The sequence below is a fragment of the Hevea brasiliensis genome, chromosome 2 (genome assembly GCF_030052815.1).
Source record: "Hevea brasiliensis isolate MT/VB/25A 57/8 chromosome 2, ASM3005281v1, whole genome shotgun sequence".
NCBI lineage: Eukaryota > Viridiplantae > Streptophyta > Magnoliopsida > Malpighiales > Euphorbiaceae > Hevea > Hevea brasiliensis.
Window position 1 is genome coordinate 76,715,564 of NC_079494.1, and position 17,112 is coordinate 76,732,675.

The following is a 17,112-nucleotide window of genomic DNA, read 5'->3' on the forward strand; positions in this document are numbered from 1 at the left end:
AAGCTATTGAATAATAGAAATTAGCTCTATTTATAGAGCTTACAACCCTAATCAAATTAGGAATAGAAATCCTAATTCAATTCTAATTGGGAATACTAAATGAGATAAACTAGGAAATAATAAACCTAATAATAATAAAATTTCTAAATGAAAAGAACTTTTTGAATTTCCTATTTCTATAATAATTAAAATTCCTAAATAAAATTCTAAGCTTCCTATTCTGCATTAAGCATGCTCTAGTGAATTCTAATTTTTTTTTCTTTTTCCCCCTTTCCCAACCATTTACTTTGCATTTTACAACTCATACTTTAATAACAGTTAAGGAAGGAATTTTGAATGCCTGCTTTGCTTTATTGTCCTATCTGCTTTATTTGTTAACTTGATTCTACATGCATTAATCAAGATCCTTTTATTGTCTATTTAGGGGGATACACAAGCAGATTTCTACAAGCTCCACTATTCGTAAGCTTGTTGCACTTATGTTCATAAAGGTCAGCTTGGCATACATGAAGTTGAAGAAAATTTATGAGGTTTGATTCAAAATTGAAAATTATGCCTTTTAGCTTTGCAAAAATATTTGTTCCCTCTATGAGCATGGAGTTAGAGTTTGTTGGGCTCTATTTTTATGAGGTTTTTAGCATGCTTTGATGCATGATTGTGTAACTGTTCCTAACTTTTGCAATATGCTTCTAATGTGTTTTCAATTTTATGATTTTTAAGAGCATATAATCGCTTCTCTGTTTATCATAGCTTCTTAATTTTGCCATGCACATTGTGTTTTATAATGTGTCCTTGAAATTATTGTATAAGCCCATCGAGCCTGTGAGTTTGTTGGCTTCTGCTGTTCACTTTGCATGGTTCTGTTGTATACAGTCATACAAATTTAAATTTCAAGTGGTTGTGCTTTGTTTTGCATTTTCATCAATGAGAAATCAACCATTCTTATGAAAAATGAATAAATAAATAAATAAAAGTGCGGGACTCACCAATTCACCTGTCTAATGCTGTGGACATATTCTTCTGGATACATTTAAATCTTCTGAATAAAATCTGTTTCTTTGCATGAACACAGCCTCATGCTCATGATATTCAATTTTAACAACATAATGGACACCTACATTCCAACACAATCTGCTACTTAACTAATTTCACTGGTATTGTAGGGAACTTATTTGGCAAGGATTCCGAAGGAACCATCATATCTTGTTTCAATGTTGGACTATCTATGGGCAAGAATCATGGCTGCAATCTTGTTGCCAATGCATATGTTCGCTGATAAGCTTGTTTACAGAAAAATTCGCCCTGCTATTGGAATAAGTAAGGTTGGTTTGTCATTCAGTTGCTATTTTAATGAACTTTTTGTTTTGTGTGCCCCCCATCCTCAGGCTCAACAAGTTATTCAAATTAAGGTGGCAATCCTTTTTGAAAGTTTTGAATGAAATTACAAGAATTTATGTACTATCTTCTTTCTTCAACCATCTCAAAGCTTTTTGTTCTGTTCAGCTCTTAAATACATCTCCCACCCCCTCTCCTCCCCACAAAAAAAAAAAGAGAAAAAAAAAAACCGAGAGTAAGAAAAGCCATGAAGCCAAAATGGAATTGTATGGGGGAAAAGGGAAAAACTCTGGCATTGCGAATAATATTCTCTTTTTTTTTTTTCTTTTTTTCCGACTTTTCCTTTTGTATTTTAACAAATGCATCTTAGTGCTCTGATAACTTATTATTGATGTCTATGGTACTATGCAGGCTGGCATAAGTGGAGGTGGTAGTTTACCATCGTATGTTGATGAATTTTTTGAGGTCAGAGGTTCGTCATTCTTTGCTGGCTAAATGATATATTTCTGATTATGATATCTTATAGTAATATCTATAATACATGCAGGCAATAGGTTTGAAGGTGCAGAATGGGTATGGTATGACAGAGTCGTCTCCAGTTACTGCTGTTCGACGACTTACCTGCAATGTAAGACATGCATCCATTATTGGTAATGTTGAATTTATTGCTTGTTCTTAAGTTGAAAATTGACTATATTTAAACAAAATGTGAAAATTTTTGAAACTTGGAATTGATTTTGCTATTTAAAAATTAAGGTTGTGTACATGAAAGTTGTTAAGAGCATTGAACCAAAAAACTTGAACTAGTATGTAACGTTGCCTCATATAATATTTGGAACATAATTTGTAATTTATACACAACTTATTTGGGACACTCACATGATTCAAACGTTCTAATTGGCCATCAGATTGGGGATGATAAGCACTACTATAAGTGAGTGTAGTTGCCAAATTCTTGAAGAATTCATTCCAAAATAAGCTTGTGAAAATTCTCTCTGTCAGAAACTATAGAAATAGGAGATCCATGCAACTTGTAAATGTTGTCAAGGAAAATTTGAGCTACTAGAGAAGCAGTAAAAGGATGGGACAAGGAGAGGAAATAAGAATACTTTGTATGCCTGCAGATGACTGCCATGATGGTGTCTTTACTTTTAGACTTGGGCAGTTGCTCTATAAAGTCCATAGTGAGGTGTTGCCAAGCTTAAGAAGGTATTGGCAAGGGTTGTAATAATCCAGGGTAGGCGGAAGTGTCATACTTATACTTGGCAGATGCTTCACAATGTTGCACCCATTGTAACACTTTTGAATACATCCTAGGCAAGTAAAAGTGCTTCTGCTGTCTCAAATAGGTAGTATGAATCTTAGAGTGACCTCCAATGGCACTATTATAATATTGGGCAATTAATTGGTTCCTCAACTCACCAGTAGAAGCCACAGTCACTGTTTCAACTGGAACTTAGAATGAGTAGCCCCATCTACTGATAATTGGACTAATAAGTCATTAGCCTTGTAATTAAATTATTTTTCCAAGTAGGAATGACCATAGAGTGCATAGCATGAAACCCTTATCCTTTTGCATGTGGGCTTCTAGACAAGGCATCTGCAGCCTTATTCTCTCTCCACCCTTTTTCGATACAAAATTCTATAATCCAACCCCAAAAGCTTAGAGATATCCTTTTGCTGCAAATTAATGTGAAGTCTTTGCACAAGCAAGTATTATGTACTTTCATGGACAGGCTTTATATAAAAATACCTTGCTCCAAATAATGTCTCCATTTGGAGACTGTATAAGTGATAGCCAGCAGCTCCTTTTCATACAAAGAAAGAGCCTGATTTCTAATCCCAAAGGCTTTTGAGATGTAAGCAATAGGATGACCATTTTGCTACAATACAACCCCCATTCCCAAATGTTTGGCTAAAATCAGGAAGAGACAATACAAGGGCAGAAGACATAGCCTCCCTTAAGGTTTCAAAGGCTGATTGAGCAATTGGAAACCAATTGAACCCCTCCTTAAGTAAGTCATTCAAAGGTTTACATGTAATGCCATAATACGGGATGAATTTCCTATAATACCTTGTAAGGCTAAGAAAACTTCTTAACTCCTTAACTGATGAAGGAAAAGGCCAAGAAAGCATAGCTTGAATCTTTTCTGGATCAGTAGATACTCCATCTCCAGAAATTATATGGCCTAGATAATCCATTCTCCCTTTGTAACATCCAAAGTTTGGGACAAGTCCCACATCGGTGGAAAATAAAAGAGTTAATGGGTTGATATAAACACTAGCCTAATTGTCATAATAACTTGGATTAACCATTTTAGGCCAAGTGGTTTAGGGCCTGAAAAGTTATGTGGGTCAATTGGACTAGGGGTGTTACAATTCAAAGCCAACTTGGGTCCAAAAATTGTGTAGAGCTAATGGCCCTAAGGAAAGGGCTACCCATGGCTAGAGATGAGTTGGAGCTGTCCGAGGCATCATTGAACCAAAATACCCAAGGGTCTGGTCTTGGCTTAACAATTGTATCCAATATAAGATAGTAGACTTAACACAGCACCGGCATGGTTGTGAAGGAGACATCGCAAAATTAAGTGGGATAGATTGTAACATCCCAAGTTTGGGACAAGTCCCACACTAGTGGGAAATCAAAGGTTTAATGGGTTTATATAAGCCCTATCCTAATTACCATAATAGTTTGGGGATATTCCTTATACTACTTTGTTTCCTACAAAATCTTTGTTCCTTATTGAACCCCGTATTTTTTGTTGTACCTGTTTTGTGCGTGATGTTCGTCCACAGGTTACTAAATTGGATCCAAAATCTCTCAAATGTGTCTTCCTTGGGTACTCCCTGCTCCAAAAAGGGTACCATTGTTTCTCTCCTACTCTTAATCGTTATCTTGTTTCTGCAGATGTCACATTTTTTGAGTCCACTCCATTTTTTCCTCCATCATCTGTGTATGAGAGTCAGGGGGAGGAGGATGATCTCTTAATATATACTGTCCAACCAATGTCTAGTCCTCTCCCACAGCCTGTTCCTTCTGTCTCTAGACCTACTCGACCTCCCGTTGTTCATGTTTATTCCAGGAGATTGGAGATTCCTGACTCAGATCCTCCACCAGCTACTTCGTTGGGAGATCCTGTACCTTATACTGATCATGATTCTGATCTAGACTTACCCATTGCTCTTCGTAAAGGTTAACGTTCATGTACTTACCCTATCTCTTCTTTTGTTTCTTATAATCAATTATCTTCTTGTTCTCGGTGTTTTGTTACTTCTTTAGACTGTTCCTATCCCTAATACTGTTGATGAGGCACTGTCTCATCCTGGCTGGTGTGATGCTATGAAAGAGGAAATGGAGGCTTTAGATGCTAATGGTATATGGGAACTATTGCCTTTGCCCACTGGTAAGAAAACTATTGGTTGCAAATGGGTATATACAGTAAAGGTAAATCCTGATGGTTCTGTGGCTAGGTTAAAAGCACGCCTTGTAGCAAAAGGATATGCTCAGACATATGGGGTTGATTACTCTGATACTTTTTCTCCTGTAGCTAAACTTACTTCTATTTGCTTTTTTATCTCTTTAGCAGCTACATATGATTGGCCCCTGCATCAATTGGATATCAAGAATGCTTTCCTTCATGGTGATCTTCAGGAGGAGGTGTATATGGAGCAACCACCTGGGTTTGTTGCTCAGGGGGAGTTGGGTAAAGTTTGTAGGCTTCGAAAGTCTCTTTATGACTTGAAACAAAGTCCTAGGGCATGGTTTGGGAGATTCAGTGAAGCAGTACAGGAATTTGGTATGCAAAAGAGTAAGTGTGATCACTCAGTATTTTATAGGCAATCTGAGGCTGGTCTAATTCTCTTAGTAGTCTATGTGGATGACATTGTCATCACTGGGAGTGACTCTGCAGGTATTTCATCTCTTAAAACCTTCCTCCAAACTCAGTTTCAGACCAAAGACTTGGGATTGTTAAAGTATTTCTTGGGTATCGAAGTTATGAAAAGTAAGAAGGGTATTTTCTTGTCTCAAAGAAAATATGTCCTCGATCTATTGACAGAGACAGGAAAATTAGGTGCTAAGCCTTGTAGCGCACCAATGACTCCAACTTTACAATTGTTAGCAGGGGATAGTGAGTTGTTTGAAGATCCAGAGAGATGCAGGAGATTGGTAAGAAAATTGAACTACCTTACAGTTACTCGTCTTGACATTGCTTATGCCGTTAGTGTGGTAAGTCAGTTTATGTCTTCCCCAACTGTTGCTCATTGGGAAGCCTTGGAACAAATCTTGTGTTATCTGAAGGGCGCTCCAAGAAGAGGTTTGTTATATGGTAATCATGGGCATTTGAATGTTGAATGTTTTTCAGATGCCGACTGGGCTGGATCTAAGGTTGACAGGAGGTCAACTACTGGATATTGTGTTTTTATTGGAGGAAATTTGGTGTCTTGGAGAAGCAAGAAGCAGAGTGTAGTTTCTCGATCTAGTGCTGAATCCGAATACAGAGCCATGGCACAATCAGTATGTGAGGTAATGTGGATACTTCAATTACTAGATGAGACAGGTTTTAAGACTTCCCTGCCTGCGAAATTGTGGTCTGATAATCAAGCTGCTCTTCATATTGCTTCTAATCCGGTGTTTCATGAGCGGACCAAACATATTGAGATTGATTGTCACTTTATTCGTGAAAAGATTCAACAACAGATCATCTCAACAGGACACATCAAAACTAGAGAGCAGTTAGGAGATATTTTCACAAAAGCTCTGAATGGAGCTAGGATTGACTATATTTGTAACAAGTTGGGCATAATTAACATCTATGCTCCAACTTGAGGGGGAGTGTTATGGAAAGTCAATCACTATGTTATGGAAAGTCAATCACTATATTATTTCTCTGTATATTTTGTATTCTGTATTCCTATTTAGGATTTCTTATTTAGGATTTCTTCCTAATTAGTAGAACACAATTATAGGAATCAATTGTATATATATACCCATGTACAGATTAATTGAAATCAATGAGAATCATCTCTTTCTACATAAAGAAAGAGAGAGGGAGCGAGAGAGAAAGAAGTAGAAAGAAAGGGAGATAGAGAGAGAAGTGTTTTGTATTATTTAATTCTTGGCTGACCCAATTAGTTACAATGTTACCCTATTTATACAATAGTTTCCTCCCATACATTCTCACATTCCTATTCCCCTTGTTATCATAACAGATTAACATCTATACTCCAGCTTGAGTAGGAGTGTTATAAGGAAAGTCATTCTAGGAAGTACGAGATTGTAGGGAATTGTATATATCTAGAATTAGAATTTGTAAATATCTCTAATTAGGATGATTATTTAGGAGAGCTGTATATATTTACTTCTATTATTATTGAAATATATAGAGTTTTTCTCCCAAAACTACAAATATTATACAAGAATATTTGGATATTGAAGCTTTCGAGAAGTGTTTGAGATTATGTGATGCAATTTAATTGTGAGTTGTAATGTTAATCAGATCTTGGGTATGATATGATGTCTTAGAACAAAAACCTCAAAACGCATTGCATTAAATTCTCTCTTCGATTTTTAAAGTATCCAGCTTGCAATTCAAATCTGAGTTGTTATTGATAGGATAAAAAAAAAAGGACATTTCCCTTATCAAACCTGAAAACATACCATGTAAAACATTCAGTCAAATAAAAGTGAAAACATCAGATAATTGTTCCTGGTACTCTAACTACTGTGCTCAGTACCCTGGAAGTTAAAATATAGCCTCAGTTTCTGTTGTTCAATAGTCATCTTAATTCAACCTTTTGCAAACCTGAACCGCACCCATATATGTCTAATCCACTAAGGTCAATCCACCGTTGTTAAAAACACTAGGACATTCTTTTGTCCTGTATGCTGTGTCAGTTTGAGGTGTTTATCGAGTCAACTGTCCTGCATCATTCATGGAAAATTATCTATTCTTTCAAGTGTTAAAGGTGCTATGATAAGTTGAAGAAGCCCGTTTTTATATTGTGCATTAATTTTTCTCTCGTCTTAAATTATCCAACTGACTAGAACATTTTCATGCATCTTCTTTTGTGGTGTTCCACTGTTCTAGTTCCAACTATTTATTTTGCCCTCTTTATTGCGTCTGCCTTTGGATGGAGTGGTATACTATGTAAAATAGTTACAGAATTGATTTTTAAAGGTTCTTGGCTCAATTGGGCATCCGATTCGGCATACAGAATTTAAAATTGTAGATGCTGAAAGTGGTGAAACTCTTCCAGATGGATCAAAAGGGATTGTGAAAGTTAAGGGGCCGCAAGTAATGAAAGGTTACTACAAGGTGATATCTTACTTTAAGATACCCATATTTTTCTGCTGTTGGAAGAAATGATATTATGTCCATGAAGTAGTTTGAATGATGATTTTTCTTTTTTGGTGAATATTAAACCTAAAGCTAACTCATGGTACCATATTCATGAGGGTGTTTGCTGACATTCTTGGTTTTTCAAGGAATAGAAGGGAGATGGAGTGAAAAACTTATTTAGTTGTTAATGCAGTAAAAGTTTCTGGTAAATATGAATATGAGTTCTAAGCGGGACTTACAAGCAGTCAGGGTATATTTTCATTTATTAGTAATGATAATAGAAACAAGAATATTTCAAATGTAATTAGTCCCATGCTTATCAATGTGTGAATTTACCAGCAATTTATAAATTTTTTTTGCCCTTTTCCTTCCAAGGGGAAAAACTGGAAACTTTTTTTTTAATAAAAACATGTAAAAACATGTTGCATTCTCCATAATCCAAATTGTTTTAGTTACTTATTCTTTTTTAAAATTAGAATAAAAAGAAAAAAAAAAAAAGCAGTTTTCCAAATATAAATGTCTTCCAATTGGATCCATGTTGCCCCCACCTCACTGTTGCCTGCCACAATCAACAGTCATTCCCGTTGTGACTGCCTCCACTGTCATCACACTACCAACTTTTACCCCCTATCGGTTCAACCTTTTTGTTACCTCCAGGATTGCCACTGTGGTTTTATTTATAGTTTTGAAAAGTTATAATTGTTTAAGTGCACTTCTTCAATTGTATCCTATGCTTTTAATTTTATCAATTTTATAAGTTACTTATTCTGTTTCAATTGTATCCAATGGGCCTAGGATGTGTACACATGTTAAAGTTTTGTTGAGGCTGAATTCAAATATAGATGTGGCGTTTTAATTAGAAAGAAATAGGCCCAGCCCTAGCACTGGGAACTACCAAATAGTAGCAGTTTGAATTCAAGTTGCTTAAAATGCTTTCCATATTTTGCAAAACATTATGTTTAATCACTCTTAGGGGTCAGGAGGGCCTTAGCGCTCAACAAAACCTTAGCATGCGCACACAACCTAATCTCATTGGCTACAATTGAGACAAATCAATAACTTACGAATCAATGATAAAATTAAAAGTATAGGGTATAATTAAAAGTATTCAAAGTTCAAAATATATTAGACTGTTAACCGTTTCAAAAAAGAAAAAAAAAAAAAAAAGGCATTAGTTTCTAGAAATACAATATAAAAGTAGTTTGTGATTACAAATGTAGTAGGTTGAATTAACAACAATAGTGTTACAAAGACATGTTAAAAAATATTGGGAAACCATGATAAAAATAATTTAATTGTCTTGATCACATTTTTTGTACTTGTTCTTACAATACAAGGTTAGATTATGTTCTATGGTATTTTATTTTATTGTTAAAGATAGGTAACATCTTTTCTGTGATATATGTGAATTTTTTATAGTAAGTTTAAGTAACATTCAAATTTCATTTCTCTTTTCTGTTAATCATATCAAATATGAATATTTCCAATTACATTAATTCTTTAATCTTGGAATGAAACACAGAAATGGAATGATTCATTTTGTTGTACTCTATTCCATGTTTCTTCTTTCTACATTATGGATTACAATTCATTACACCATGCCAACCATAACCAAAGTTAATATACCAAATCTCATGTTATCTGTGTAAAGAACCTATATTTACTTCTGATAGAGCAATGTTGTGCACACTGACACTTCACAATCATATGCAGGATTTCTTCGGGAGTTTTCTTCCTTCTCTTTTATTTTTTAGTAATTTTTTCTAATAATTATTATATTCAATTCAAGTCATAATAACTGCCCCATAGTGCTAATTATAGCTACATCTGTGTTATTTTTCCACTAGAATCCAATGGCCACAAAGCAAGTGTTAGATGAGGATGGTTGGCTAAACACTGGTGATATTGGTTGGATTGCTCCTTACCATTCAGTAGGACGAAGCCGTTGTTGTGGAGGTGTTATTGTCCTTCAAGGGCGAGCTAAGGATACCATAGTTCTTTCAACAGGTATACAGGACGTATATTAGTTTTCCTAGTACAACGTTGCAGTTTTGAATCTTCTTTTATGAGATGCTCATCCATTATAAGTAATATGCACGCAGATTCTGTGTGAAATCATTTTATGACCTTTAGGTTAATGCATGTTTATCAGCCTCTTTGTCTACTTATTTATTAATGCTTGATGCATTTTGATAGCCATATCACCAGAGACTTTTTATAGAAAGAGATTTACTGGTTAGCAGTTTTCAAAAATTGTCAATTTCTCAATGAGTATCTTCAATCTTCTGATTTTATATCTTTGGCTCTGTGGCACCTTTTTTTAATATATGAAGGATCACGAAGCTATTATCACAGCATCCATAATTAAGCTACATTTATAAATGTGGTACTTGGTGACATTTTCTTTCGAATGGAATGTAATGGAAAGTGGCCAGTTTGCACTTTACGAGGACAAAATTTCACTGCCCTTTTATATATTTCTTTATTTATTTTTTCGGAACTTATGTTTTCAATTTCATCTAATGGTAAGTAGACAGTAGTATAGGTTTCTCTTGTTCATCTCTATTTTGCAGCCAAACTCGACGTTCATTAGTGTTTGTATTTTTCTTTTTCCCTATATAACACTGCATCTAAAGAATGTTGTATTCAACTAACCAACTTTCTTTTGGAGGAAATAGGTGAAAATGTTGAGCCCTCAGAGCTTGAGGAAGCTGCTATGAGAAGTTCTCTCATTCAACAGATTGTAGTTGTTGGCCAGGTATATTCCAATCATCTTTTTTGCTAAGTAGGTAGCAGCCTTTGCACATGTTTGAGCAATTGTCCTTGTATTGATACATTTCTTTTATTCATGACCATGTATAATATTCAGGATCAACGTCGTCTTGGAGCTATAGTTGTTCCAAATAAAGAAGAGGTACTATTAGCTGCTAAAAAGTTGTCCATTGTAGATGTCAATACCTCTGACCTGAGTAAGGAAAAGGTAGCCAGCTTGGTAGATGAAGAACTCAGGAAATGGTAACACTCTTGAACTTAATTATTTCTAAATGCTATATTTAACAATTTTGTAAGGTGTTGTTTTTAATTCTAAGATTCTGTAATAAATAGGAACTTTTTTATAATAAATAAATAGGAACTCTTAAGATGTCTTGCTATGGTTCTTGTTGTAGTTTAAATTAGAAAAGTTTGGCAGGTGCAAGGAAAGATGTGGAAGTTCACGTTGAGATAGGTGTTGTCAAGCGTAGGAATGAAAGATTTTTGAATGTTTACTTCTAGTACCATGCAAGAGGTGATGTTATTTTCATATAAGGCTCTAATAGAAGCTTCAAAAGTGGGACTGAATGTGAAGAGTACTTTATATATTGATATCCATATTTGCATTTGCTGATTGTAGTTTTGTGAAGATAATTCATACAACTCTTTGTTTTTGGGGGAAAAATAATTGGAATCTTAAAAAAAAAAAAAAAAAAAAAAACTTTTGGAAACAATAGTAGCAGATTTTTGCGTCTTCCATGAGATTATTATTGTTGTTATTATTTCTAAATGGTATTGAATTAATTATTGTCTAATTCAATACTTCCATGAGCAGGACATCTAGCTGTTCATTTCAAATTGGACCAATCCTTATTGTGGATGAGCCTTTAACGGTAAGTAATCCTTGCTTTTGCTTCAATGGCATTTATTTTTTTAGCAATTTATGCGACTTGGCTCAATTATACTCTTTTATTTCAGATTGAAGATGGCTTGATGACCCCAACCATGAAAATCCGAAGAGACACAGTCATGGAACGATACAGGGAGCAGATAGCCAATCTCTACAAATAGATCATGCAATCAATGTATACAGGAAACTTATAGGAAAAAAATAAAGTGCACTGATATATAGCCAGAAGAAAAATGATCTCAATTTCCAAAGTAAGTTCCCATGATAGTCTTGCATTTTGATGTATATACCTTCAAGTAACGTTTTGTTTTAAATGTCAGAAGGAACAAATCTCTGCTTGTGCTTAATTTCTCTCCAAGCTTTGATGACCCTTTGTCCTTCCATCCGTTTCAGTTTCATAAACTCTTTAATTGGTAGACATGGTTGTCAAGTCATAGGAAACAGAAAGAAAAACCCCCTGTTATTTTCATTCTTGATTTTTAAAAAACACCTCAAAGGTCATGAGTGACAAACGAACATGAGCAAGCTTGAGGAGAGGACTATTGCAGATTCATCCATAGCAGGTCTTAGAGGATCCCTCACAAAGAAAGCACATGAGATAATCTGCTACCGCTGATACACCACTGAAACACAACACAAAACAAAACTAAACGCCACCAAATCAAAGGGGAGAGGGAAGAATCCACCATTCCGGATGGGAATGAGCTGTCCCCTAGATGGCCATGAATTTTACTGTTGAAAGTTACTGAGAAAAGAGACGCAAAGAACTCTTATTGAGAAGGGAGAACCAGCTCCCACTGTCTCTCTCCCACAATGCTTTATCTATGGACTTTGTCACTTGTATGTTGACTAAGTTTCATTCGTCGTCTCTGAATGTATAGAGCTTTAACAATACAGTTTTTGAATTTTAATTTGTAGTTCTCTCTCTCTCTCTCTCCCTCTCTCTCTCACACACACACACACGCACACACACACACGCCCCACTCTGTTACCCCTCTCTTTTGTGCTCTACTTTTTGTCGTTCACGCTATTCACTCTTTCTCACTCTGTTTCTCACTTTTGTCCTTTCCATAGCAAACTCAAACCCAACCATGATTGGAACGACAATATCTTCTCCATTTCTTCTTCTCTCTCTCTCTCTCTCTCTCTCTCTCTCTCTTGCAACCTTTCACAGACCAAGATTTGGAGCATCAAGGCCAGCAAACTCGCAGATTGGAACTCCATTGTCAAACCATACACTTGAGTAGTGTCTTCTATGTCAGAAATAGAGTTTTGCATCTTGTCCTTGACCTCCACGGCTCCTTTCAACCCCTTACACCAGGCTAGCAAGCTTGCATATTGGAACTCCGAAGTCTTGGTAGGATCCCTTATTTCTTTTTTCATTTACTGATAAATTTAGATACTTTTGCCAACACTCCGGGCTTGAAGATGCGACTTTCTTTGTCATAATCATACCCCAAATCAACCATCTGTCGCGAAAAGGAAGCACAGTCAACAATACAAGGGAAGGTTCATAATCTTTTGCTATTGAACATGCTAGGGAGTAATCGCTGTAGATGGTGGCCACCGTTTCGAAAAAGGCAAGTGATGCATTTTATGGAGATGCTTGGATTGAGCATGAATGGGAGTGAGATTTGAATCTGGAAGATGGATTTGAGTAATTTCCATTGCTTCCGATCGTAATTTAAGTTTGTAATGGGGGATTTTAACTCTGGTTAGTGAAAACAATAATGGGAACATGAATTGAGTTTTGAAGAAACCAATTGTGATTTGGTGCAGTTGATGAAAATTGTTAGGTTGTGATCATTGGAAGGGAAGTGGTTTAGCGAAGGTGGGGAGATATTATCAGAGGAAAGCAGGGGCAATGGGGGAGAATAATAGTGAAAAAAATCGAGGGAAAATTTATTTATTTCACGCATTTTATTTTTAATTATTTAGCTCCCTTGTTTTATAAAATATATTCTCTATTTCAGTTTGTTTAATTTTTCAGTCAATTTTATGTTAGTTAATTTCTTTTTATACTCGAGTTATTTTGATATTCTCTTCTTTATTTCTCTCTTTTCATGTTTTTTTTTTTCTTTTGCATTTTCACTTTTATTTCTTTTATTTTTTTATATTTTTCATTTTTTTAGTAAAAAGTGGTATAAACTATCTGTAAAAAAAAGTTTCCCTAAATCTTTTAAGTGATAATTTAGAAAAATAATTTCTGAAGAGAAAAAATAAAAAAATAATATTTAAAAAATTAAATAAAAATACTTGAACTATTTTTAAAAAATATAAATTCAAATTTACTGCACAACAATATTTTTTAATAAAATCTACTAATTTCTTTCGTCTTTATTTTCTTCAACCCTCCACGTTCCTATTCCAAGCAAGTTTTACTTATAATTATAAAATTAACATTTTAATTAAAAAACTTCTACTAGAAAAAGCGTGTTGATATACTAGTGGATGGGATATATAGGATTGGCCTGTCAAGAAATTATTTTCCTAATGACAAATGAAAGAAGAAAAAACTAACCTTTCTATCATCTTCTATATTAGGCGCTTTATGCTAAAGAATGGCTTCTTCTTCTTCTTCTTCTTCTTATTATTATTATTATTATTATTATTATTAAAAAATTAAAAAATAATAATAAAAATTAAAAATTAAAAAAAAAACTTAAAGTGAGCATCGCCAACTAAACCTGGCTGATAAATAACCCTTTTACACTCAATTTAGTTAACGGCATATTAAGTGAAAAAGATGATTCCTGATGTTTAATTATTTGCATAAAAAATAATCATCTACCGAGTAGAAATACAAAATAATTTAGACAGAAAAGTTTATGTTTACTAGGAAAGTATTGCATTTCATTTCATATATATGCTTTTATAAAATAGCTGCAATCTCTCACTTTTAAGTACTTTAAAGTTTCAAGAAACCAAAAGATGTAGGAATTAATGGTCCCTTGAAAGGAATTCCAAGCTCAAACAACCTTAAATGCTTATGGGAATTTCTTTTGAAATATTGCTTAAGGCAATAGTTTCTTTAATTTGTAACATTTATAAAATAGTTGCTTTTATACATATTAGGTAATAATTTTGTATCAGTTTAACATCGTTACAAACCAATTGATAAATTATGTAAAAAATTTTAAAAAATTACATATAAAACTATTACAATAATAATTATTTACACCTATTCAAATCTTGCTTAATTTATGCAACGATAATAGAGATAGATGTAAGGATTCTCAAATTGTTACCGTTAACTTATGACTACAGTTTAATCATATATGAATTGATACCTTAGATTCATTATACATTAGTGAGAGATTTTATAATATAATATAAAATAAATAGAGAAGATTAATTTTTGGTCTTAGCCTTATTTTTTTGTCTAACTATAATTTGATTTTTATAATTTTTTTTATGCAGAGGTGATATTTATGGCTAATACAATTTGAAAAAGAACTAAGAAAAACACATGAACAAGGACTATCCAAGGAATGAACAGAACAATATTTAAGGATGCAAAAGCCTTTAATTAGATGTTTGTTTTCCATATTTCTCAACCAACCAAATATTTCGATGAGATGCCTGCAGGTCCAAAAAATGTATTATATTTTTTTAACAGTAAAGGATATTTCGTTAATGAAATAATTCTTACAAGGCCAAGCCTATCAAAAACAATACTTCATTAAATCAACTTAAATTTAAAAAGAGACCCAAATCCAAAACAAATTTTAAGCCCTAGACTAAACGGTTTGACCCATATGCCTTCTTCATTAATAACCTTCTGACATCTTTAATCACAGCCGCTAAAGCCTCTTCCACCAGTAATACATCGGTGGCCATCAACGGAAAAAGCAGCCAGCAGTTTGGAGAGTATTGGGAGTTGATTAATATTCAAATTGCATAGCTAAATATGTCATTCTTATCTCCTAATTGCACACCACATATATAAATGTCTGTGCAACATATTTATGATTTTCATTTTTTAAGTATAATTTTAAATTTTTATCCATTTTAAAATATATATTTTTTGATAATTAAATGAAATACTACAAAAATTTTAAAATATTAAAAAGAATATTTATATAAACTTAAGAATTAAAATAAACATTAATTAATTATACTTAATATTCTCATCTTATATTAATAAAATCTTTTATGATTATAAAAATTGACCCCACACACACACATATATATTTTAAATAAAAATTTTTACCAATTATAATAATTAAAAAAATCCTAAAATCTTAAATCAATAAATCAATCTTATAAATTAATGTATATAATATTTGATAAAAAAAAATACTAAAAACTTGTGAATTCATGATAAATATATGTATACAACTAGATATATCAACATTTAAGAACAGAATAATACTATTTCTTTCTTTGATAAAAAAACCAATATAATGATTTTTTCTCAATAATAAATTTAATCATAGATACTTCGAATTTTGACAATTAATTATTAAAGGAAATAATCATTTAAATTATAAAAACTAAGATAGTAATAACAATAACAATGATACTTAAAAAAAATTAAGAAGAGAATTAAGTACTCAATATAAAATTATATGATGATCAGAATTTTACATATATAATCATTAATCAAAATTTTAAATGGACTATAATAAAAAAAAATTAATTTTCTTATTTGGATTTATTTTCCCTCACACCTATCCTTTGATTTGATGACTTTAATTCGATTTAATTTTGAGCTGTTAAAATATTTTTCAAAAAATTTTATACTTTAAAAGAAAAAGAAAATATTTTTACCTTCACAATTTTGATTTAAGATAAGAGAATAAGTCAAACTTGGTCTAATTTTTATTTTAAACTAAATTAATACAATACCGAGTTTACGCCTACGCGCCATCCATCTAATAACATAACATCATATACAACCCAAAAATCTCACTAGACCTCAAACAAATTTAATCCAAACTAATAATGTTCAAACTCATCCGTCTAATCTAAATTTAATTAATATTTTTAATCTTTAAATTCGTCATAAATTCAATTAAAATTTATTTTAAATCATTAGAACTCATTTCAAATTAATAATATTTGAGTTTATTTAGTTTTATATATTTTAATTAATATTTTACTTAAATAATTTTTATTAATTATTGTGTTTTAAAATTTAATAATTTTATTTATATTTAAATTCTATTTATTTAAATATTATATAATATATATATATATATATTATATTTACTTAATTATTTATATACATTTTGACTTAAATCTATAAATATAAATAAATATGTACATCAAATAATTTTACTTAAATCTCTTTAAATAAAAAATTATATTACCACAATTGAAAATAACCCAAAGTAGTGATACTTTGTAACTTACATTATTTAAAATTTTCTATCTAAAAAAACTTACTTTATTTAAAATTTTCTAACAAGTTTACATTTTTCGTTATAATATTATCAAAAAAAATATTATATACTTAGTTTATTTTATGTGAGACAAGTTTACATTTTTTGTTAAGTTAATCAATTTTCCGTAATTAATTATTTTACAAAAAATAATATTATTTTATAAAAAAATTGTGAATTGAGTCTTAAAATTATGTTAAAGCATCACATTTTCTACATTTTAAAATTTGTTATAAAATGGTATGATTTTAATTAAAATTAAAAATTTTAAAAAGGAAATGTTACATGACAAGAGTATCATAAAATGTTTGAGGTTTAAATTTTAAATTCATTTAAACCAAAGTTTGGCCATGCTTAAGACATCATATAAAAGAAAAAGAGAAAGATG

The 17,112-nt window shown here is 32.3% G+C and overlaps 1 protein-coding gene across 7 annotated transcripts in view; it reads left to right on the forward strand.

The window, feature by feature from the left end:
• The window catches only part of LOC110665628 (probable acyl-activating enzyme 16, chloroplastic), a 60,368-nt gene extending 48,684 nt beyond the window's left edge, over positions 1 to 11,684 (forward strand). For 3 of the 7 annotated variants that reach the window (XM_021825824.2, XM_021825823.2, XM_021825827.2), the window contains 10 exons: positions 425 to 530; positions 1,164 to 1,322; positions 1,747 to 1,800; positions 1,883 to 1,963; positions 7,515 to 7,652; positions 9,524 to 9,683; positions 10,355 to 10,434; positions 10,546 to 10,691; positions 11,263 to 11,320; positions 11,406 to 11,684. In XM_021825824.2, coding sequence (XP_021681516.2) covers positions 425 to 530; positions 1,164 to 1,322; positions 1,747 to 1,800; positions 1,883 to 1,963; positions 7,515 to 7,652; positions 9,524 to 9,683; positions 10,355 to 10,434; positions 10,546 to 10,691; positions 11,263 to 11,320; positions 11,406 to 11,498 — 1,075 coding nt within the window. In that variant the 3' untranslated portion in view covers positions 11,499 to 11,684. Of the gene's footprint in view, positions 1 to 424; positions 531 to 1,163; positions 1,323 to 1,746; positions 1,801 to 1,882; positions 1,964 to 7,514; positions 7,653 to 9,523; positions 9,684 to 10,354; positions 10,435 to 10,545; positions 10,692 to 10,866; positions 10,979 to 11,262; positions 11,321 to 11,405 lie in introns of those variants that run through there. The other 4 variants (XR_002496943.2, XR_009143753.1, XR_009143759.1 and 1 more) reach the window with 4 other exon arrangements.
• The last annotated feature ends 5,428 nt before the right edge of the window (positions 11,685 to 17,112 follow it).